The sequence below is a fragment of the Macrobrachium rosenbergii genome, chromosome 28 (assembly GCF_040412425.1).
Source record: "Macrobrachium rosenbergii isolate ZJJX-2024 chromosome 28, ASM4041242v1, whole genome shotgun sequence".
In the NCBI taxonomy this organism is placed as follows: domain Eukaryota; kingdom Metazoa; phylum Arthropoda; class Malacostraca; order Decapoda; family Palaemonidae; genus Macrobrachium; species Macrobrachium rosenbergii.
This window is the reverse complement of record NC_089768.1, coordinates 24416568-24442500: the sequence shown is the minus strand read 5'-3', so window position 1 is coordinate 24442500 and position 25933 is coordinate 24416568. Positions and strand designations below refer to the sequence as shown.

Genomic DNA, 25933 nt, shown 5'->3' with positions numbered 1-25933 from the left:
GCAATTTTAACAGCGTCGAAAAAATTGTAGTAGTGATAATGATATTCAAGAAATAATTTTTTAAGCAACTTAATTATGTTATCATGGCATATCTGACATGCCATCGAAATGACACGTTTACTGTTATTAGTTTGAGTTGGCAAGTGAATTTATGATGATAAGGCGCTGAAAAATAAATAACAACAATAACGATGCAGCTGCGACTGGGCCTTTGCTCGTGGCCCTTTCACCCCCGGGGGAGGGGGGGGGGGGGTAGCAGGTCAGGCACGTGCATTATCAGAAGAAGTCTTTACGTATCTAAGTACCCGGCGAAAGCCAAAAGGTCACTGTAGTGCAGATGGTGGCGTTCACTGTTGTAAGAATTGGATTTCATGTACAAGTGGAATTATTATTATTATTATTATTATTATTATTATTATTATTATTATTATTATTATTATTTTCAACACTACTGTGGCTTTTAATTCTCGATATTATAGCCTCGTTACAGGGTCGTCTTGTTTCGGTATTATTATTATTATTATTATTATTATTATTATTATTATTATTACAATGAACGGGCCGCAAAGAACATAAAAATATCAAGTATACTTTGAGAGAACAGATTGCCCACGCCTGATAAAAAGAGAGAGAGAGAGAGAGAGAGAGAGAGAGAGAGAGAGAGAGAGAGAGAGAGAGATGAGACAAAAAAAAAGAAAGAGAAGCACAAGGAAAAATAAAATGAGACGAAACAAAAAGAGAACAGGAAAACAAATGGAAATGAGAGAAACACGACTCGTTCAGCGACAAAAGCCACTCGCTTAGATGCAAATCTAAGAGGGACCCGTTCTATTTGTTAGGCACGTCAAGATTCCTGGCCAATTCACCATTACTCTGGCACCATTACCCTGGTTTCTGCCTCTTCTCTCTCTCTCTCTCTCTCCTCTGGGTTCTCTCTCTCCTCTCTCTCTACCCGTGCACGCTCCTAAACATTCATTCTCTCTCTCTCTCTCTCTCTCTCTCTCTCTCTCTCTCTCGTATACATATGTGGCTGAACAACGGTTATATGCCTTATATACCCGTGCACGCACTTAAACATTCATTCATGAAAGTGTAAATCTCTCTCTCTCTCTCTCTCTCTCTCTCTCTCTCTCTCGTATACATATGTGGCTGAACAACGGTTATATGCCTTATATACCAGTGCACGCAATTATGCATTCATGAAAGTGTAGGAATATTGGTGATAAATGAAGAATATAGTTTCCTACACACCTGGTCGGCTCTACAACTTTCGCCAGATTCCGTCTCTTTGTTTATTTTAAAACTGTAACTTACGTTCAGGTGTACGTCAAAATTCTAATTAGGATAGGAAAATAATTAATGTGTAATGGATAGTCCGTTACATAATTATGCCAATTAACAATTCGTAACAGATAATTATGTATACAGTATATATGAAAATAGTGAGAAATGGATGCATCTTTATTTAATTTTTGTCTACGCTTATATAAAATGGAATATGTTTTAGAGATAAAATCGATCCGTGTTCAGGAAACTTGAATAACCAGGGTAAATATTAACAAAGACCAGACGTACTTGATACTTAAAAATTTCTAAAAAAAAAAAAAAAAAATTAAATTAAAAAAATTTACATGGCGCTCAATATCTCTTAATTTCAGAGCATTAAAAATGCTTTTATTTTAAATTCAACAATCATCGAGAGATATATTCAAGGCCACTTTTACATTCACAGATGTCTGGCTATCGCTGTTAAAACTTCCACCAAAATCAGGTTATTATAGAAAGTCTTACGAGGTATCTAGTTAAAAAAAAAAATATTGAAAATTCTTCACTGTCGTTTGATATAACTCCGTCACCACAACTTCAAGCACAAGCCTACGTGCTTTTGACGGATTCTAAGAAATAAATTATATCAACAGACACACTTATTCTCCGTCACCCTACGTCACGACACCGAAGGTCATTGACGCCTAAGCCATGCGAAATAAATCAACATTTGGACGGCAATTCATAAAAAAGTCATGGATAAAGGGAGCGGGTCCTAGTCACGGCCAGCACGAAGCCTTTTCCTCTCTCACTTCTCTATGGCAATGTGAACTACACTCAATAAAGAGAGAGCCAATAGGACTATAGATTTTGAGGTGACCAAAACGCGCATTCATTCCGGCTTCTAAATTCGTGAAAGCATTCTCTCTCTCTCTCTCTCTCTCTCTCTCTCTCTCTCTCTTGCTGGGGTGAGTGAGGGGAAATGCGAGCGCAGAACTAAATGCGGGACACAGAATGAAACACAAAAGAATATCGAGCGGGGCAGACCACTTGTTCCTGTAGCGGATATCTAAATGCTTTTGTTTTCTTAGCCTTCTATGGCGTGATATTCGCGTTCATTTCAGGTAAACACTTGTTTGAAGTAAACAACACCTAAATATGAGGAAATGAAGAAAGCAACTACGAAAATAATTAATCGTTTTAGCAACATTGTGCTGAGAGATGGTTTAATAGTGACGTGATGATTTCAGAAATGTAAGTGTTTGGTTCATGGGTGTACTTTGTTTTCGGTTAAATGATATTGTTTACGATTCATAGTAACTATTTTTGACTGATTTTTGGAATCAGCGTTTTTACTCGACTTAGGAACCAGTGGATATTTTGCAAGTTAAGTCACCCTTATGGGAAACTCTCCGGAAGATGTTAGTCAGACTTATACGTCATCATTTACAGCATTTGCATAGATAATTTTCATGCTGAGGGGAAAACCGCATTTTAAAGACGAAATCACACAGTCAGGTGTATGCTAATTGTACATTTACAAGGTATGCGCTACAGCCCCTCTGAGTACATGAAAGGCGAAAAATTTACTTCAAGAAAATAATTCCACCAGAAATTCGAGGATCCATTCTCTCTCTCTCTCTCTCTCTCTCTCTCTCTCTCTCTCTCTCTCTCAACAGAAAATCATTTTTTTTCTTCATTGGGTTATCCTCTCTCTCTCTCTCTCTCTCTCTCTCTCTCTCTCTCTCTCTCTCTCTCAACAGAGAATCATATTTTCTTACTAGGTTATCCTCTCTCTCTCTCTCTCTCTCTCTCTCTCTCTCTCAGATAATCCATTTTTCTTCTCTCCCTCTCTCTCTCTCTCTCTCAACAGAAAATCCTTTTTTTTCTTCATTGGGTTACTCTCTCTCTCTCTCTCTCTCTCTCTCTCTCTCTCTCTCTCTCTCTCTCTCTCTCTGCTCAACAGAGAATCCTTTTTCTGATTAGGTTATCCTCTCTCTCTCTCTCTCTCTTTAACAGAGAATCCATTTTTCTTATTACTCCCCCCCTCTCTCTCTCTCTCTTTAAGAGAGAATCCTTTTTTTCTTATTACTCTCTCTCTCTCTCTTTAACAGAGAATCCTTTTTCCTTATTACTCTCTCTCTCTCTCTCTCTCTCTCTCTCTCTCTCTCTCTCTCTCTCTCTCTCTCTCTCTCTCTCTCTTCAACAGAGAATCCATTTTCTTATAAAGTTATCCTCCCCCATCAAAAATATCATACCTTAATACAGAGCACCCATGGCAAGTCAGCGAGTAAGTAGGAGACTCCCAATTCACTGATGGCGAGATCGAAAGAGCAGTTGCTCTTCGTATCTCTCGACGATGACGTAATCGCATATCCACCTGATCGCTGGCTACTTTTTTTTTCTGGAATTAAAAAAAGAAACAGAACTGGTCAATGGCAATGCAAAGAGCAGCAACATAATTCGAGTCAGCTGACATTAATGTCATCTATTATATTAATTCCTGTTATTGTTCTCTTTATTTGTGTCGTGGGAGAATACTTTTTCCTTTGCAGTTTGTTTGTATTTGTGAGTCGTATTTGCATCTGTGTTATTATTGTTATTGTTATTATTATTATTATTATTATTATTATTATTATTATTATTATTATTTGATAAGTTTACTTATCAGAGCAAGGTCTTATTGGGTGGGTTGTGTGAATGTGTATGTTTATAAAATAATAATAATAATATTATTATTATTATTATTATTATTATTATGATAAGCTTACTTATCAGAGCAAGGTCTTATTGGGTGGGTTGTGTGAATGTGTATATGTTTATAAAATAATTATAAAATTATTATTACTATTAATAACTTATCAGAGCAAGGTCTTATTAGGTGGGTTGTGTGAATGTGTATATGTTTATAAAATAATAATAATTATTATTATTATTATTATTATTATTATTATTATTATTATTATTATATTATTTAAATATACACCCATTCACGCTCAACCACCCGAAAAGATATTGAGCTGATAAGTAAGCTTCCATAGATATGTAAAGATATTATTGAAGCTGCGTTTCTTCACTTTTCCAACATATTCATTTGTTACCGTTAATGATTCACCTCGATCTTCAATGGCAACGTGAACTAGCACTTCAGCGTGGTCTCATTTTCAAAGTTGGCTTCAATTTCTTGGTCGTGAGAATATCTAACACAATATGGCTTGACATTTTGTTTGAATCCCTTCTGGCCCTGACCCAGAGTCCACAGAGAATCCATGAGAACTGTGATGTGATCCTATTTTCAAAATTAGTTTATATTCCTAGATTGTGGGAAATGTCTAGAACAAAGTGGTTTGGAATTTTATTGAATTCCTTCTGTCCCTGGCTCAGAAAATGAATCCATTAGAAGACAAAATGACTTGGAATTTTACTGAATTCCTTCTGTCCCTGGCTCAGAATCCACAAGGAATCCATTAGAACTGTAATGTGATCCTATTTTCAAAATGAGTTTATATTCCTAGATTGTGAGAAATGTCTAAGACAAAATGACTTGGAATTTTAATGAATTCCTTCTGTCCCTGGCCCAGAATCCACCGAGAATCCATTAGAACTTAAATGTGATCCTATTTTTTTCAAAATGAGTTTAGATTCCTAGATTGTGAGAAATGTCTAAGACAAAATGACTTGGAATTTTAATGAATTCCTTCTGTCCCTGGCTCAGAATCCACCGAGAATCCATTAGAACTTAAATGTGATCCTATTTTTTCAAAATAAGTTAGATTCCTAGATTGTGAGAAATGTTTAAAACAAAATGGCTTGGAATCCTATTAAATTCCTTCTACCCCCTGGCTCAGAATCCACCGAGAATCCATTACAACTGAAATTTGATCCTATTTTCAATATAAGTTTAGATTTACTGATTGTGGACATGTCTAAAGCAAAATGGCTTAGCAACGCATAAAATGCCTTGTCCCTAGCGTAGAATCCACCGAAAATCAAAAAACAAAAGAGAAGGAATCTCAGGACCGCAGTGCCATCAAGTAGATGGGAGTCGAATTTAATCGCGTCGAGAGGAAAAGCAGATGTGTCGAGTCTTCTTCTTCTTCTTCTTCCTCTTCCAACGGGAGCTAATGGCCAGCCTTCATCGGCCTTCATAAGCATTCGTTAGTTCAGCGTTTCATTAAGTAATTGTTTCGCCTAATTAGAAGGCCGCTTAAAGAGAGCTCTTTGCGCACTCTCCCAATTGGATTAAGGAGTCTGTTGATTTCCTTGCGCGATTCGCTTATCTTTATTACTGTTATGAAATTAGGTAGAGGGCTAATGAATGGCCCGGGATACTGTAAAAACTAATTTGATAATGAGCTCCGTTTGTGAATCTTTTCGTCTACTATAATTAGTCGTGATTATAATTGGCATGATTATCGCATTACGGCCTAGGAGGAGATTAGACTGCGCGTTCTTAAGACAGGAGAGGTGGTAAGGGGCCTCGCCCCCCCTCCCGAAAAAAATGGAACTGTGATGATCTATAAATTTCTGCTTCCGAAGTGTACATTTTCCTGTAGTAAATGGAATTACCGGAGCGTAGCTTTTTTTTATTCTTTTTCCAGCTCAATCTCATCGCATGCTTTATGATGATTAAAAGTGATTAATGTCGGTGGGTTAATATTGATCCCGTGCCCTGTTAGGGGGAGAGGCGGGTTAGGTTAATAGGCTCTGTAGCAAGTTACTGCCTCCCTTTCTCTACTTTCTCTCTTGTCCTGTATTTCACTGAAGGTCTTATTTTTTTCACATGTCAGAAATCTAGAAGAATATTTTTGCCAAAGGGATCTCTAGAAATGTCAGACCTCTAGATGCTCATTTTTGCTGAAGGGTTCCCGTAAAAATTCAGGCTTCTAAATGCCCATAAATTTACTATAGCTTTTGGAAACTTCAGACCTGTAGGTGTTCATTTTTACTGAAGGGTTTTCTAGAAATGTCTGACATCTAGACTTCGGTTTTTTTTTCAGAAGGGTTCTATAGAATTTCAGACTTCTGTAGGTGTACATTTCTGAAGCGTTATCTAGGTGGGTCTTTTATGAGGAGTTTGAGTGGAAAGTTAACATTTGAGAAGTGCACTTAATGGAAGGTTATCTGTTAATTCATTCTCTCTCTCTCTCTCTCTCTCTCTCTCTCTCTCTCTCTCTCTCTCTCTCTCTCTCTCTCTCTCTCTCTCTCTCTCGTGTTTCAATTGCTGTAGTGAGGTGAACTGATGGATACAAAAGTTTCATTTTAATAACATGACCCCTATTTTCAAATTTCGCAGATATGAAGAAATTGAATTTATTTGTTACTAAAGCCAGTGCCTGTTATTTAAAAAAATAGAGTAATCAGGAAAATACTGCGCTCCTATATGCCACTTGTCAAGGGATGTTTTTCAACTTGAAGATTCAGTGGCTAGGTTGTATAAGTTTGTGAAGATTCTATTGGTAGCATAATAAGTGACAGAAGTCTTTGTACTGTTGTTGTTTCTGATTAAGACATCATTATGTCATGCCGGCAGTAGCTCTTATTTCTTGGGCAGCTTATAAAAGCTTTTGCATTGCTTAAATACGGATTTCATTCACTAGAATGAAATCCCTTTCCCACGACTCTCTCTCTCTCTCTCTCTCTCTCTCTCTCTCTCTCTCTCTCTCTCTCTCTCTCTGTACGTATGATTGCGTTCATCTATTGTATAAGCATTCCTCCCTACTACAAACATCACACATAAGTCGAGAGAGAGAGAGAGAGAGAGAGAGAGAGAGAGAGAGAGAGAGAGAGAGAGAGAGAGAGAATGAGCGCAACTGGCTTCGTCTTCCAAAGGTGTCAGTCCGTAAGACCTCCCATACGGAACCACAAGTTGACTTTTAATTATTTTCACTTATTACCCTCAGTGGAAGGTCTTCATTACCAGGCCGGACCGCCTACAGGGACAACCCTCACCACCGCCCCGACTTTTGCTTAATGAATTGCCGAACGCGATTCGTCTTCAAACCTGCCGCTTCCAGTTAAAAGGGATGGGAAGGTGTTTTCGGGAGGCCTAGGATATAGGGGGAGGAGGAGGGGTAGGATGGGGTGGGGGGAACAGACATGGAAAGGAAATTAAGAGGGAGAGGTTGCTTTCAACATACGAATAACTATGAATGTGCTGGGGTGGGACCTTTACCCAGATGTAGGAGCTGGTGGTCTCGGCATCATCATATTCTTCAAGTGGTGGCCAGACGTAGATAGGAAATAAGATTAGTTTCCTAAAATGTAGTTTTGTTTTTGGTGTGATAGGTTGGACTTATAGGGAAAGTCATCCGTGCACATTTTTTAAAAGAAGGAACAACTTATTCGAAGTGTGTACTGTTTGCTTAACTGTCTCCAAAAGTTATTCATTATCTAAAGTAATTAGAAATTCCTGATGGGGCTTATAAGATGTCATTCCTTGACCACTTATCAAAATATTAGCAGCCAAGCAACACACGCATGCATAAACTAGGACATACTTTCTTTTTAAGGAGGAGTCTGGAGAAATGTCAGTTATTTTCCCACCGGAATCCTTTCGGAATCCTTAATTAAAGGGAGGAGTTAGGTAATGGTTCGGCTACCTGAAGTTTTAAAAGCTGTTTATTTTACGGTCTAAATGAATCAGTTATGCTAATCGAAACGCCTATGGAAGGGAAAAGCCAGTCGCGGGAACGAACAAAGAACACGAGGTCCTAATTGGGGATGGCGATGTCAGTGATACTAATGATGGCTGCTAATGTAAATATACTGTAAATGTTCTGTAAATATTACATAAAAACAGCATTGCTGTCCTAATTATGAAAGTAAGTTTCCCGTAGCTTTAATTTTGAAGAGGGCATTCTGTAAGGAGAAAATTATTATGATTGCTAATGTAAATTTTCTGTAAATATTGAATAAAACAGGGCATTTACAACGAGGGGGCATTGCTATCCTAATAATGAAAGTAAATTTCCCGTAACTTTAATTTTGAAGATAGCATTCTGTAGGAAGGAAATTATTATGATTGCTAATGTAAATTTTCTGTAAATATGGAATGAAACAGGGCATTTACAACGAGGGGGCATTGCTATCCTAATAATGAAAGTAAATCTCCCGTAACTTTAATTTTGAAGAGAGCATTCTGTAGGGAGAAAATGATGAGAGGTCGGGAGCTAGCATTCTACCCTGGAACCCAGGCGGCGGAATAGAAAATCCCATAATTATACCCATTATGTTTATGGTATCATGGGGCTTTTATTAATATTGGAGGCTTAAGACTGGTCTCCAGCATCGCAAACAGCCGGCCCTTGTTCTGTTATTATTTTTAAGCCATTTATTGATGAGGTTAAGAATGTTATTTAGTAGCTGAGGCTGACTGTATTTTCGGTACGGTTTGCGAAAGTTATATCACGTATACTTTGCTGTTACTTAGCTAGGAATGGGGTCGTTTGAATACTATACGACAAACAATCGTTCGGATTCGGTGCTATATGCATATTAGTTTTAAAGCTAGATAGACAATTCTGAATGATAATGACTGTTACAATGAAATGGAAAGATAGGGAGAGAATAATGTATAACATGAGAAAGGGAGAATTTGCTATAGAATAGCAAAGAACGAGAGAGAGAGAGAGAGAGAGAGAGAGAGAGAGAGAGAGAGAGAGAATAATGTATAACATGAAAGAAAAGGGCAGTTCAATCTAGAATACCAAATAATGCGTATGAGAGAGAGAGAGAGAGAGAGAGAGAGAGAGAGAGAGAGAAAAATAATGTATAACATACAAGAACCCTTAGGGACAGTTCTATCTAGAATAGCAAATAATATGTGTGTGAGAGAGAGAGAGAGAGAGAGAGAGAGAGAGAGAGAGAGAGAGAGAGAGAGAGAGAGCGGCGTTTGAATAGGTAAGGGAGGAGGAGGAGGAGGCAAAGGAAGGTGTGTTCGCGCTATTAGTTACATGTAAGAGGCCGGATAATGTTTGTTCCTCGGCAGGGCGCCTCACTTACAAAACTGTTAGTGGCCCTGCAGAGGGACCTCCCAAAACACCTTTCGCCCGGGACGGGCATCTGGGTCCCCCTTTTCAACCAGGCCGTGGATGTGGGCACTTAATTAGCATCGGACAATACGTGAGATATTTCCTCTTAATAATGATCATATGTCTTCATCCAGTTCTGGGGGTATTTCTGTTATTAACTATAGTATTATCATTATTAATTCACACCACTTCGTCTAAAATTTAGGGCGAAGATTTTCTCCAGCTATTCAGTAGCAAATATACAATTCAAATAGCTTTAAAAGGTACCTGTAAGAACATTTTGAAGGAATGACTAACCTTGATTTCGAGATCTGAGAACTATAGCTGCCTACAGCATATCCGCAAGGAAATAGCGTTCACTTAAGAAATAGTGTAAAACCGCAGTAATCTTTTGATTCTGGAATATAACACTTAAACAGAAGTAGCCAACAAAGTTACCTTTGTTCAGCATATTTACAAGGTTTTATCTATAAATGCCATAGTGATTCACTGGTTCTCCTTCAGTCGTACCATTTTGACTATTTCTTTACTAAATTTCTCTTCCATGTGCTAAAAAAAAAGTCTGCATATAATTCGTTAAGATTCGGCCAGTCTCCAAAGAGGGTCGTAAAACTCCGCAATCCACAAGTTTTCCCATGCATTCTGTCATCACATGAAAGGATATTAGATGGTCTTCCCAACAGCCAAGATGATGCAATCTTTTTCACCTTCCGCCTGGCTGACGATGGATCCCGTCAGAGCAATGGGGGCTTGAAAAAGAAGGTTACTGCTGCAATGTCTCTCCCTCATCTTTTGTCTGGCCCAGTGGGTGGCGTTCCGTAGATTAACTTCTGCGGTTGGGGAAGCCGAGTGTTGTGGCTGGGGTGAGGAAAGCCTTTGGTTGAGTTAAACAAGGTCATGGTTGAGGTAAATGAGTCGTTTTGGGTTTTTTTTTTTTTTGGTTGGCCGTCTTCATTTCGCTGTCTGATGACGTTGTGGAAAGGTTGCGGATTGAAGGGGGTCCATTTTGGTAGAGGGCTATTGGTAAGCAAATCTGGTTACTATTATCACTGTTCTACTAAGCATCTGTTTGGTTTATTGTTATAACTTCTTATCCCGTGCATCTTAATTATGTGTACTGTATGGTTTCTAAATTATTTATCTCTATATATAATGAGTTGAAATAAAGGATATTATTATTATTATTATTATTATTAATAATAATAAAACTTTTGTTTTGGTTTTTTTTTTTTTGACGTTGCATGTTTTAGTACATCTTAAACTTCAACGTAGCCTCTGCTCATATCATCGAGATGATTGGCCGGTATTCTGAATTTTGAACAACTAGTGTCTGCTTCTGCATTTTTCTTTTTCATCTGAGCAAGACTGAAGTATTCATTGCTCAAAAAGCAAAACACCATGCAATACGTATTTTGATCGTAATTCAAAGACCAGAAGAACAAAAAGGTCACTTTCGCCGTATTCAAATAAATAAGGCAATCCTAGGTGCACATATACTTAGTCTGCTTTGAATGGTGATCGCATACTTCTTCGAAGAAACTACACTCAAACCTTTGCTAAAATCAGAATTAAAAGGTCATCTGCTATTATGAATTCATTATGTAACCACACTGCGTCTTTGTCAATATAAGGTCCGTTGGTCACAGTATGAATATATATGTAATGTGATTTCATAGTTGAAGTTTACAGGCTTTCATTGTTTATCTCGAGTTCATTTTCTCACTTCTGTTGCTCCTTTTGGAATCTCTCCCTGCATTTTTCTTCACTAAATGATGTATAAGTCAACTTAGTCGTCTCTTTCCCTTTCACATCATTCTCTCTCTCTCTCTCTCTCTCTCTCTCTCTCTCTCTCTCTCTGTTCCTCTCTCTCTCTGCATTCTTTCTTCAGTAATTGATATATAAGTCAACCTGTCTTCTCTTTCCCTTTTCATCTCATCTCTCTCTCTCTCTCTCTCTCTCTCTCTCTCTCTCTCTCTCTCTCTCTCTCTCTCTCTGTTCCTCTTGGAATCTCTCTCTGCATTCTTTCTTCAGTAATTGATATATAAGTCAACCTAGTCTTCTCTTTCCCTTTCACATCATCTCTCTCTCTCTCTCTCTCTCTCTCTCTCTCTCTCTCTCTCTCTCTCTCTCTAGGAATCTCTTGGAATCTCTCTCTGCATTCTTTCTTCAGTAATTGATATATGTCAACCTAGTCTTCTCTTTCCCTTTCACATCATCTCTCTCTCTCTCTCTCTCTCTCTCTCTCTCTCTCTCTCTCTCTCTCTCTCTCTCTCTCTCACACACACACACACAGCAGGTGAAACCTGGTTTTCGTTATCGGTGTCTCTCAGTTACAAAGATCAGACTTTTCTTTTATCTTCGTTCATCTGAAGTTAGGTTGGAGATTCATCCATTTTGTGCCGTTCTCTCACTGCCAAAAGTATCTATGCATTCGCCTACTGCCACCACCACCTCTCTCTCTCTCTCTCTCTCGAGAGAGAGAGAGAGAGAGAGAGAGAGAGAGACCGAAGTACGTATCCAGAGCTGGAGCTTTACAGCGCTCTCTCGCGCCTTTCATCTCACCGCCGACTTGCGCGGTGGCCTCGATTTGTAACTTGTTCAGCTCTCTCTCTCTCTCTCTCTCTCTCTCTCTCTCTCTCTCTCTCTCTCTCTCTCTCTCTCTCTCTCTCTCACACACACACACACAAACACGTATTTATCATTCTACAGTCGTATATGGTAAATGACAAGATTCTCCCCAAATTATTAATAAAATAATAATAATAATAATAATAATAATAATAATAATAATATGCAGTGTTGGATGTTTTCTGCTGCATTCAGTTTATATAGAGTTTTCTTTATCTTTCTCATAACTGATTTAGAAGGGTAGAGAAAACTCCACATAAACTGAATGCAGCTGAAGCAGCAATAACATTCAACACTATATGTTCACTACTATATATATATATATATATATATATATATATATATATATATATATATATATATATATATATATATATATATATATATATATATATATATATATATATATATATATATATATATATACACATATATACTAATAGTAATAATAAAAGGTTATCTGAGGAAAACAAAACAGTGATGGCAAACCCAGACAAAAGTATGTCGAGAAAGCTGTGTCTATAAAAGTATGCTCCACATTCCTACATATATTTGAGGCATTTTATATGAATATTTAGGGGATATTTTGCACAAGCAGCTTTCATGACGTCAGAGCAACGATGACTATCGGGTTCTCTGGATATATCTGAGGCATGAGTACTGCTGCGGCAGAAAAAGTAACCTTTTCTATTAAACAGAAAAAAATCGAAGTGAATTCCAGGAAACAGAGAAGTTATTTAGCAGACAATATATATATATATATATATATATATATATATATATATATATATATATATATATATATATATATATATATATATATATATATATATATATATTTATATATATAGATATATATATATTTATATATATAGATATATATACATATATGTATGTATGTGTGTGTGTGTGTGCGCGCACACAAGCGTGTGTAAAGTACGTGTGTGTGTAGATTCTGTAGAAGTGTGAGCGTACAAAACCTCTTTTTCTGCGCTCTGCCACCATCTCCGCGTGGCACCTCTCTCTCCTCCAGGAGCCCAGTGGGTGTAATGTATGCGTTTACTTGCTTCCCTTTATGTTTGTCGGCCTCCTCCCTAATCTGCTATGCGGAACAGTAGCCTCGGAGTTAAAAAGACTCGCAGACTCCCGAGAACTCAAGCCTCCGAAGGAGAATGCCTGTGTATGTAAATGACCATTCGCCTACCCGCCTCTCCTGATATAACCTACCTTCATCTGCTCCTCCTCCTCCTCCTCCTCTTCTTCTCTAGCGATAGTTTCTCTCTCTCTCTCTCTCTCTCTCTCTCTTACCTGTTCATGGGCCTTGCCTTTGCTAGCAGCTATCTTTTTTTTTTTTTTTATTCTTTTAACGTTTTTGTCTTCACATCATTTGTTTTCGCAAACTCCACCTGCTGACCTCACTTCTATCCCTCGGGTCCGAGAGAGAGAGAGAGAGAGAGAGAGAGAGAGAGAGAGAGAGAGAGAGAGATCTAGTCTTACTCTGATTCTCGCTCCTGTCGCTCTCGCTCTCCGTGAACTTTGCTCTTTATCATGTTATACTTAAGTTCGCAAGCTGAGCGTATGTGTCACTCCCGATTATGTGGTTACCAAGATTTTTGTGGAATTCTTTTGAGTCAGTTCCTGCCTTACATCACTCGAATTCTCTCTCTCTCTCTCTCTCTCTCTCTCTCTCTCTCTCTCTCTCTCTCTCTCTCTCTCTCTCTCATTCTCTGAGTTCTTATTAACTCTAATATCTGACGTGACTTTTGTTTTTTGCAGTTTTAGTCCTTTCTTAATAGTCTGGCATTTGGTTCAATTGGCTGCGGAGTCTTGCGTTTCTGCTTCCCCTGATCTACTTCTTCACTCTCTCTTCTTCTTCGCTCTCTTCCTCCACCCCTTCTTCTTCCCCTTCTTCTTCCACCCCTTCTTCCTCTCCTTCTTCTTCTCTCGTGTCCATGATTCACCAGCGACGATTATTCATACGGATTCCAGCTCAGTCTCCACGTAATTTTTCTCAAGAATAACAGCCGACGACGATGATGCCACGCGGGTTCTCCCGAAGGCGACGCAACAACAGGAAATAACGAGGAAAGCCTACGTCGTGAGGAAGGCCAAACCCACACATGCAACATTGCAACCCCCTTCAATTCTAGAAAAGAGACTTCTTCCCTCCCTTCCGAAGCCTCCCTTCGACTGTTTTTTTTTTCTTTTTCTTTTTCTCTCTCTCTCTCTCACTCCTCCTTCGACCACCCTTTCCACAAGGCAACTCCTATCTATTTCCAGCTCTGTCCCTTTCCTCTCTCTCTCTCTCTCTCTCTCTCTCTCTCTCTCTCTCTCTGCATTACGAGTGTCACAGAGATTTCCCCGGTTGCTCGTAGGCTCCGCTCCTTTTCTCATGAGTCCGTTAAAAGTGGCCAATTTAGGTTAAACGTAAGGAACACAGTTGACGTGGGAAAGTAGCCGAGTTCCTGGCGTTGGCAAGGCTGCTGGTGGCTGGCCAAGGGGCGGGACGCGACAGACTCGTTGAAGGATAAATGGCTCGAGAAACAAAAGGCGGACGAACTGCGCCTCTGACCGCCTGCCTTGTGGATGTAGTTGTGTGTGTGTGTACGCGTTCGAGTGTGTGCGTATGTGTGTACGTATGTATATAGTTATGTTCGTAGAAATTTTTCGAACCTTTCCGTTTGATATTGAGTGTTTTTTTTTTTTTCCTTTTTTTTTGGTTTTGTTTGAGATTGTTCGTCTACATAAATCTGCTCTGTATATGTAATTCTGTATGACTATTTATATTTGAGATTGACTTGTTCTTCTTATTCATATATATATATATATATATATATATATATATATATATATATATATATATATATATATATATATATATATATATATATATAAAATCTGGATTTTGAAGTAACTGCTTGACACAGTGAAATTCCAGTGTTGAAATTCGCCATTGTTTAAACGTCACCTTTGAATTTCGGTAAAACTTTTTTTTTTTTTCTAGACCCTCTTGCCGTAACTTAGTCCGTTATTTCCTTATTCACAGCCTGAATGACAGGTTATGTATTACGGTTCAGTACAGCAATACATTCTAGCATAATATGAACTTTATATTGATACTGGACAAAATATTATGTAGCAATAAAACGCCCTAAATTATTACATTTTTGACCAAAATTATTACATTTTTGAGGACATAAATCCTTGAAAATGATTTTCATGGTAAATTTCTCCGTTCTCTCGTAAATTATGCTTCAGTAATTATCGTTTTAAATAAAACAATTAAATATTGCAATTTATCCATAGATTTCTTTGTATCAGTCATTCATACCTGAATAACCTCATTAGAAAAGATTTCCTGACTTTTGATTTTTTATTTGTGCTTACATTAAATTACTTATGTTCTCGATCTAAAATTGTCATCTTCAGTACTATTTTCATATTCCTCATTATTCGTTGTAATGTTATTACTGTTATTTTTAACATTTTCCCTTTATTTATTTGCGTTTATCTTTAATGTTTTTCTTGCAATGTCAGATCCATCATTATTATTATTATTATTATTATTATTATTATTATTATTATTATTACCGTAACATCACTACTACTACTACTACTACTACTACTACTACTACTACTACTACTACTACTATTATTATTTTTATTATTACCAATATTGATTCCCAACCTTGGTGACAAAATCACATCCTTCTTTGTCAAGTTGAACAGACAAACAAACAGACAAAACACAAACAGACAGACGTACAGACACACAGACAGACACACACACACAAACAGACACATACACACACACAAACAGACAAACAAACAGACACACAGACAGTTAGCCGTGCGGATGATTCGGAGTCTTTCGCGGAGTCGTGACAGTCGGATTAGAGACAAAAGGAAGAAGAAGAAGAAGAAGAAAAAGGAGGAGGAGGAGGAGGAGGAGAAGAAGAGGAAGAAGAGCAGACACTCCATCACTTGTTCGCGTTAACCACGTTCATCTTTCTCGCGTCCTTTTAATTGAATAGTGACAGTGCTTCAAATTACTTTCTGGCCTCCCGTTTTTAAATATGATAAGTCCTCTGTTTTTATTTTATATACTGAACCGTTTCCTTTTCCTTCTCAATTATGTATTTTCGGTTGTATCCAGTTGTATCTTCTTTGTGGTGATCTTCATAAATTCCTCTGATTCAGTTTTGAATTTCATTTCACTTCTGTTTTTGTGATCTTCATAAATTCCTCGGATTCAGTTCTGAATTTCATTTCACTTCTGTTTTTGTGATCTTCATAAATTCCTCAGATTCAGTTTTGAATTTCATTTCACTTCTGTTTTTGTGATCTTCATAAATTCCTCAGATTCAGTTTTGAATTTCATTTCACTCCTGTTTTTATGATCTTCATAAATTCCTCAGATTCAGTTTTGAATTTCATTTCACTTCTGTTTTTGTGATCTTCATAAATTCCTCGGATTCAGTTCTGAATTTCATTCCACTTCTGTTTTTGTGATCTTCATAATTCCTCAGATTCAGTTTTGAATTTCATTTCACTTCTGTTTTTGTGATCTTCATAAATTCCTCAGAGTCGGTTTTGAATCTCATTTCACTTCTGTTTTCAGAGCTTCGGGATCACATTTCGTTCGATTTTATATTTCTTCTCCCTTTTTCGGTGTCAAAATCCATTTATTCTTTTTTCTTCCCACTTCCTAAAGCAATTTTACTTTTCTTCCAATTCTTGTTACATTCAGTACCCAACATCGTTTCGTTTGCTTTCCAATCATTTCCAGCACGAGATTTTATTTCATTCAATTTCTGTTAACGGTACCGAAGGCGAATTTGAAATCAATTGATTTATTCTCAATTTCAATGCTAATTTTCATTGTATTTCTGTTCTTCCATGCTATTTTGCTACGTTTCATTTCTTCGGCATCCAAAACACGCTTCCGTCAGAGAAAGAAGAAGAAGAAGAAGAAGAAGAATAAAAAGGACCGTGAACAAAAGCGCCGAAACGGAAAACGCGAAACGTAAAGCGCATGCGCGCATACTTCAGTCCGCGCACGTACTCGGATGGTACGACTTACGACACTTGAAACAAGCTCTTGCGCACGTACGGGAGGTTATAGCGTGTACGCCGTCAGCGTTATCTGCTCTTGTATCAGACACTGTATCCAGGACTGTATCAGTGGAGCTGTCACCTCCCTACTTGTATCTCTCACTCCTATCTCGACTCGGCCACGGTGCGCCTCCTCACTACAATGAGGTGTGATGTGGCGGGGGAGGGGGAGGGGGGGGGGCATGGGAGGACTGATGAAGGAAGGCGGGGAAGGAGGAAGGGAAGTCATTTTGTTAGTTTCTTCTTTCAAGTCCCAAGTCGAGGTCCTCTTGATATTCTCGTGGACGTTTCGGAGATGCAAATGGGTTATTTTTGCCTATTTATTTGTTTGGAATGTTTAGATTATGGAAGAATAGAGAAAATACATTATATAATGTTTATAATCGATGAGATTGGTCAGCTTGTTATGTAGGGAATTAACGCATCAATTTAAGCTTACGAAAACGAGTTATAATAAGATTGATCATCGCTTCCAATTTCAAGATTTCTGAGGAAATTCAATTTCAGGAATTGTTGGCTGAATACCATCATAAGTAAATGATTCTGAATCTGTACGAATGTTATTTATCAATACTAGACAGAAAAATGAATTAAGTTACTCATCAAAAGGAACATGACCCTACCCTAAGACGTTCATTTAACACCTAAATATTAACTACAGCTCCCGGCTTTTGAAACTTGCATTTTAAACTTTAATATCTCTGTCACTGAGTCAAAGAAGTCATCCCACCTCACCTGTTCGGAAAACATTTTTTATTGCAGTTTATCCTAAAAACAAAAGACATCTGCTTGTTAGTCATACGTAAATAAAACAAATAATTTGTAGTCCAAAACATTTTTCATTTGTTATTCATACGTAAATAAAAAAAATAATAATAATTTGTAGTCCAGACCAATTTTCATTTGTTATTCATACGTAAATAAAACAAAAATAATTTGCAGTCCAGACCAATTTCCATTTATATGGGCATAATGGTACGTAAAAGAAATCACACAGTTATGTCCCCTTTTTGAAAACCCGCCAAGGGCATCACAGGAAAATATTTACAGAACCGCCCCAACAATGAAATCCCTTGCTCTCTTCTTGCACACGTCATTTTCAATTTGCCAGGTTAAATCCTTTGGTCAAACAAGAAGAGAGTTTCTCCCACGAATCGTCCGCAGTTTACCACGAAAGTTCCCGGAGACGCTGGAATATCCCTCGAGACATCGGTCAAGTGGCCTCCGCCTTCGCCTTCCCATTGATAGCTCTCGACCGAATCAACAGAGATGTTTAGTTTGCCCGGACTTCATAAATACAAACCCCCCGGCCAAATCCAGCATCTAAATACACTAATGAGGTGAAGGAGGAAGGCTCTAAGCCTTTCAAAAGGGCATCAGCTTCTCCTCCTCCTCCTCCGCCTCCTCCTCTTCAGGTGTGACAATTACAAGAAAGGTTGTTTACAGTAAACCGCTATGTCAACAGCGCCAAAAGGAAATTATTCAATGGATGGAATGACTAGGGCACTATAAGCGAGGAGAGCCGAGTGGAGAATCTCGCCCTTCGACTTCTCCCTCTCTCTCCCTCTCCCTCCCTCCCTCCCTCCACCCCCAGTGATGTCACTAAAGGCCTCTAGTGAATGGTGAGACCCCCTGAAAGGTGTTTATTCAAGCATTGTTTGATGGTGACACCCCTCTCCGGCCGCTCTCCCGATACCATCTCATCTTGAACGTGTGGTCCGGCGTCGGGCGAGAGAGCAATTATTATGCTATCTTTCCTTTTTATTGCCTTTTGTCAGGCATGTTTTTTGCAATTCGTTTCTTTTGTGGCCCTCTTCCCCTCGTCGTCCCTATCATATCCTTCCCCCAGTTCTATTTTTTTTTCAGTATTTAAGTGTTTCCTGCTCTTTTTTTTTTTTTTATCATCACTCGTTGTCGGTCTTATTTCATTTAGTGTTCTCTCGGCTTTCTTCGTCATTTCACTGTACTTGTTTATTTCTTCTCGTAATCTTGTGCTATCAGACTTTATTCTTAAGTATCTCTCTCTCTCTCTCTCTCTCTCTCTCTCTCTCTCTCTCTCTCTCTCTCTCTATATCTCTGTATATATATATATATACATATATATATATATATATATATATATATATATATATATATATATATATATATATATATATATATATATATTATTTTACACACTCATACATATATATGTTTGTGTCTGTATGTATGTATGTACGTTTGTGTACTCAGGCGGTTGAACATTTAGATTAGCTATTACCTCTCTGCGCAACTATTTTTCACAATCACAAAAATCACAGGCAGTAGGAGAGCAAAAACCACAGAGCAGGAAAAGCACGCATAAGATCCCCGACCAAGTCGTGGGCCAGAGATGTGCTGACATCTAATGAACACCTTCTGGCCAGCATGAACAAACTGTAGACTGTTTTAATGAAGTGTATGGGGCAACAGTTAATGCTCACAACAAAAGCCCGGATCACCACCTCTTTCGCCGGGGCTATTGTTTGTCTTCAAGTCCTTCTTGCGGTTCGTTAGCGTTTGGTGGCCTTTTGCGCCCTCTCTCTCTCTCTCTCTCTCTCTCTCTCTCTCTCTCTCTCTCTCTCTCTCTCTCGTTCGTCGGGCGGTTTTACAGCTTTCCCAGAGACCCATTGCGCAGGTACTGGCGTATAAAGCTCCTCTGTGATAAACAGTTTAGTTTATCGCCATACTAAAACTGCCGGCGGGAAGTTGTAATTGTTTATGTACCTCGAATGAAGAGCTTCGAAGCACCTGCAAGGTGAATACGCTTCACTCGACCAGGCAACGAGCGTTTTGCTTCTTCTGGTCAGCAGTGATCATACTGCCTTTTTAATTTTTCACCTGAAATATCTTGCGAATTTGACGCACGATTAATAAGGCTTAGTGCCTGAACCACTTTTCGTTAGGAGTGATTGCGTTTAATTCCTTACAAAGATCATAATTCTCTTCTCGGGTTTTCCTTTCCGTTCCCTCGACGTAATCATCTTCTTCAAGGGTTCATCCGTCTTCTCTGGGTCTGTTTACTTCCGTGGTAATTTTGATACTGGTATAGCTCATCCGACAGATACCGTGGGAACCCAACAATTATTGGTCATTACGTATTCCAGAGCGGCTGACTTTAAGAGACGAGAGAACCCAGGTGATGACGGGTAGCCCCTCAACCCCCCCCCCCCTCAGTTCAACCCCTCCCCCCCTTCCCCCGCCCCCCACCGACCAAAGACAGGCCAGTCCCCTAAGGTAGCATATCTCCCACCAGGTAGTTTATCTACTGGATCCCTTGGCTGTCTCTGGCTATCCACACCTCGACTACCTGTCCCTTGGACGGTAATCCCTGACCCCAGGGGCGTGCCACTCCAGATTAAGGGCAACAAATCTCCCAGAAGCACCGATTTTACAATGGGGATGAAGTAGGATTATCTGTGATAGAGGGGGGAGCATATACTAATAGCCATTCAAGTGAATAGTCGAGATAGGCTCGGCCATGCCTGGGTTAGGCCTAAAGGAATCTTGAGCCAAGAATTTTCGCTTTTTTTCCTTTTTGTGTTTTTCAAGTGTGATTCTTCAGAGCTCGCCCTCCGCGCATTGTTTTCCAGATCGTCTTCATTTGTAATTTAAGCGTGAGCAGCCATATCTCCTTTGCAGAGTGAGTGCTCGGAGGAGAACTAAACTCTAATAGGCCTACCTCCTGATGTTGACTGGAAATGCTATTATTTCTATTCGCTGTCCATAAGAGACACGTCTAGAAAATCATTTCAATCATTGATAGGTTTTCGACGATATGGGAGCTATATAGTAGTCGCGCTATCATTAATTTTTTTTTAATATCAATCCATCAAAGATCTTTTAACTTTTCGATTTCCCTTTGAGCAAATCTAAAAGTTAATTTCTTTGTTCTTTGTTATCTTGACAGTAAAGAAAATGATTACCTACATCACGTGAACACGACCAGTGAATTCCCTATTATTATTATTATTATTATTATTATTATTATTATTATTATTATTATTATTATTATTATTATTAGTCCAGTGCAAAAAACCAGTCCTGTTTCTACAGGGCATCTGATTTACTAATCACATTTTTGGTTGTTAGCCCTTTATTTTTGTTAGCTTTGTATCTTTTTGTTTATTTGTCACAATATATATATATATATATATATATATATATATATATATATATATATATATATATATATATATTATATATTTATATATATATATATATATATATATATATATATATATATATATATATATATATATTGAACAAGTATAAATTTACATATGATTTTAGATACTATTTACGAACATATATTTATGCTTGACAAATTGTAAATATTTGTAAGATGTGGTATTAGCAGTGTCAGTATTTACTTTAAGTTTTATTGTTATTATGCAATTAATGTTTAAGAAGTCTATATCAGCCACTGATTAACACTGGTTTTTTCTTCTTCTTCTCTCCTTAGGTGAAGATCTGGTTCCAAAACCGCCGGTCAAAGTACAAGAAGCTGTACAAAGCTGCCCAGAACGGACAACTGCCTGGAGTAGACGCCGCCGACATCGCCGCTGACTTAGGGGCCAACCTCTCCCAGATGGTTGGGCCCGAATCCCCCGGGTCTCCCCCAGCCTCGGATCACCACGACCAGCCTCCACCTTCCGTAGGAGGCGCCGACGGAGGGCCACTTTCGCCCACGACCGACCACCAGGACCGACCTCAGTCACTCCCACCGACCGTGTCCAGCCACAGCGACATGACGACCCCCATGATGACAGCCCCGAGGGACATGATGACCTCTCCTCCCGCCCACGTCCAGTCCAAGGACATGATGGCCATGAATCAGGTCATGAGTGAACAACGCCGGGAGCAAATGGCCATGATGCCTCCGCATCACCAGTGGGATCCAGCCCACTACATGAGCTACTGGAATCACTACGGCGACATGGCCGCCCATCAGATGAACCACCAGATCATGACCTAAAGAGCGATTTGAAAGGGGAAAAGAAACAGAAGAGACACACAGAGAGAGAGAGAGAGAGAGAGAGAGAGAGAGAGAGAGAGAGAGAGAGAGAGAGAGAGAGAGAGATATTGCCTTCTCCAGAAGTTTCATGGGGCCTGCTGAGACACTGATGACTGACTTCAAGTCATCTTCATCACCAGAGAAACGACCTTCATCAACATCCCCCCGATGTCCGCCACATGTTAATTGTTTTTGATACCCAAATTCCACAACTCCCAGCGCAAGGGACCTGAAGCCGAAAAGAGTTGTGGTCGCCGTGACATGACCTGAGGTCAAGTTTACGCCCGACAGCTATGGTTTCTTTGCAACGAGAAGCTATTGACTCTGTCCACAGTGTCACCCCCACCAACTCAGATGCCTGATGATATCTCTGTGACACTCATGCCGTTTATCGTTTCCTACCTCCTCCTCCTCCTCCTCCTACTCCTACTCCTACTCCTGCACCCTTCTACCCCCCTCCTCCCCCCTTTCCCCTCCCCTCCCCAACCCCAATCCGCCCCTCAACTCCAATCGCCTTTGATGTTCATTAAACATTCCAGAGAGGAGACAAGTTTTGATAGAAGCATCGGCTTGAGTCAGTATGTGTAACCTTTCAACAGCTACTGTAACTGAACATGTGCATTGATTGTGTACATGCTGAATGTACAGGAAACGTACACCGTATAAGTGTATGCCCTTAAATGTGCATCTGTGGATCCGTCGTTTTCCACACCATTTCTGTATATATTTAGAATTAGTGTATACAACATAAAGATAAGAGAATATTAAAAAAAAACGTAAAAAAAAAATGATGTATACAAAACTGACCTCCATACAGCCGTATATCCCCAAGGTAAGGTCAGGTCCGAGTGACCTCTTAAGGTATTATAAAACTTTGACGTTTAACTGTATGTGCGTACGGTGATGTATGGTGTACTGTACATTGTATTAATTATTGATCCCCGTTTCCCTGCGATAGCTGCGTGTTGTATTAATGTTTGTGTGCAATACGATTGGGCCTGTTCTAGAGAATTAGCTTGGCAATTCAATAAAATAGATTGAATGAATAAGAATCGTTATCTATGAATTGTAAAGAAATAAAAAAATTTTTTTCGGCGTAGTGAACTTAGAGAAGGAATTCTAAATATTCTTTTATTTTTATTGCACCATTATGACTTTATTGAATGATTGGTTTCACACTTGTGTTCTTAGAAATATAATTGATTTTTTATGGGATTATATAAAAAAAAAGGCAGATTGCTGAAGTCAGCTTACACATAGTGTGCAGAACACTGGACGTTGTCAAGAGACAGCCTCCGAATTTTTTTGTACATTCATACATTAATACAATTTTAGGAAAGCAGGTCTTAATGAAAATACTTTGTATTAATACATGATGATTTCATTGTAGAAAAAATTTTTTTTTCGAAGAAGTGTTATATATGTCACTTGTGTTCATTTTTTTCTTTCATTTTTTTCATAGATGAATTTATTTGGTGATATAAAAACCTGTTGAACACAAGACTAAATATACTTTTTGTATTTTGATAGAAGCTTTTCTTTTAAAAGTCTTAAGAGCCAGTCCGTGTGAGATAGTTGCATCTATCTGTATATCTTTCAATAATAAAATTTCAGACGGAATAACTCACTCTTTCAAAGTGACGGAAGTTTCTTTTTTTTATTATACCAAAAGTCTGAATATTATTTATTTTTTTGTTAATCTAACAATTGAAACATGTCTTAATACCTGTAAATACTGTAACATATGTATGTGTAAATAAAACGCTGTATAACTGACAACTCTTTAAATCTTATTATTGACCTTCTTATGATGTCCAGTTAAGACTGGAAGTAAATAATTTGATGATGCATTATATTTTAATATAATGATGAGAATATGTTGCAGTTTATTTTAATTACTGAGAGAGACGTTGCTTTAAATATGCTCATTTGCAAAACTATAACTTTTATCATTTTTAAAGCAAACTTCTATTTTCATTTGCTTGGTAGGATTTTATCTTCAGATATTAGTGTTGGCATATCGAAATATATTGAGAGGAATTCTACAAAAACTTTTCTGGAACACATCCAAATTAAGGACTGTTTGTTTACTCGACTTTATCATCTAGCATCGCATAATTATATCCTCAAAAGATGAAGTCGTAGCTTAAGATTCTCATTTCTTAAAAGGGACTATAATCTAAAAACATAACAAAAGTTGTTGTAACCAAGGAAGGAGTATCCTTTGATTCTCATTTCTTAAGTGGGACTATAACCTGAATTCATACAAAAGGTCAAATCAATGAAGAAGCATCTTAAGAGTCTCATTTCTCATGTGAAACTGTAATCCTGAAATCATACCAAAATTTTTTGTAACCAGTGAAAAATGTTTAAAACTTCATAATCAGGAGCAGTCAGTGCCAAATTCAGCTCTGATCATGAATGCATTCAATTAAATATTATTAATTTTACCAAGTCATCATTCTTCAACTTTGGCTGAAGGGTCGATAAATGACATAGGACTTCTCTAAAAGTAGAATATAAAAAATACCGCAAAATTCCTGTTTTGCAAATTTGCAAATTCATTTCATGGAACTATCTTTTGTAAAGAGGCGAAGCGTTACGATGGCCTTAGAACCAGTTCATGTTGAAGAAAAGTCGAAACAGGCTTTCTTGAGATGCCATCTCAGTACATTGCCTTGAAATGAAAGCCAACAGAACATACAAAATGACAACTGGTTTTTGTTTAAGCTTTCTGAAAGCACCTTGATAGATATATTCATTAAAGATGAACCTAACATTAGAATAACAAGCTAAAATCACCAGTACATAATTATAAAAACAGTTATTATTCAAGAGAAAAGAAATGAGTCCAGAAACAGAGGACAGCTGTAAATTAAATAAAAAAAAAAAAGATCAAGGAATGATTAAAAATGGCGTGTATTTTTCAATGACAGTTATTTTCAATGACAGTTATTGTTAACAGGTTTCTGAGGAAGCCCAGGCTAGGTAAAGATTTTTATGTTACGGTAGGTCAAGATAGGCTATGAAGGGTAACTTCTTAGCGATACCTCACAAAAAGCGTCGCTCCAGGGGATAAACTCTCACTTACATTTCTCCATTTCAACAACGCATTCTGTCTCTCTCTCTCTCTCTCTCTCTCTCTCTCTCTCTCTCTTAGAGATCCATAAAGATACTTATAGAAGAACCGCGTCACTTCTGCTTATTATAATGATATCATCATACCAAGGACGTAACGACTATAAATCTTCTTAAAAGAAAATAACTAACTGAAAAATACACGAAAAACGTGAATAAATACATGTAAAGTAATGATCAAGCATTTGCTTTACAGAGATAAAGGAGAATTATATGCTTAAGTATACATATTCTAAACTGCTCGTGAAAAGTAAGAAAGCAATTTACGAACTTTAAACAGCCGCTCGACGCCTGCAAGCATAATGCTGGTACATTCCTGGCACGCTCCTGGAAATGACGCACTGTCACTTTGCCGGCTCTCAGGTCTCATTTCAACCCCTTTGCACCCAGACCAGATTCTCCCAAGTCACTTAAGCTTCACGCCATCATATCCCTGATTAACAAACTCGAGACCATGAATTTTGGGGTCATAACAAGGTTACATATAAGCAGGGAAAATCAGGAAGGTGAACAGTGACGAGACAACTCTTGAGAATGGGTGGATATATTTTTAAGGAATTAAAAGGAAACAAGATTTTACTCTGGGAACGACGAAATGCATCGGCTTTCTAGCGTCGATGTTTAGTCAGGCAATATCAATGCAGTCTGTGTTTGATAGCATCTAACGAGAACAGGGAACAGTGCTTGTAAGTTGTTCAGCAGAGATGGCTATCATGCA

General features: G+C 38.2%; 1 protein-coding gene across 1 annotated transcript in view; it reads left to right on the top strand.

Moving 5' to 3' along the window:
• Positions 1–23856, top strand: part of LOC136854128 (homeobox protein DLL-1-like) — a 35900-nt gene extending 12044 nt beyond the window's left edge. The window contains exon 3 of the mRNA XM_067130339.1: positions 21526–23856. Within this exon, the coding sequence (XP_066986440.1) occupies positions 21526–22038 (513 nt within the window). The 3' untranslated portion in view covers positions 22039–23856. The remainder of the gene's footprint in view (positions 1–21525) is intronic.
• The last annotated feature ends 2077 nt before the right edge of the window (positions 23857–25933 follow it).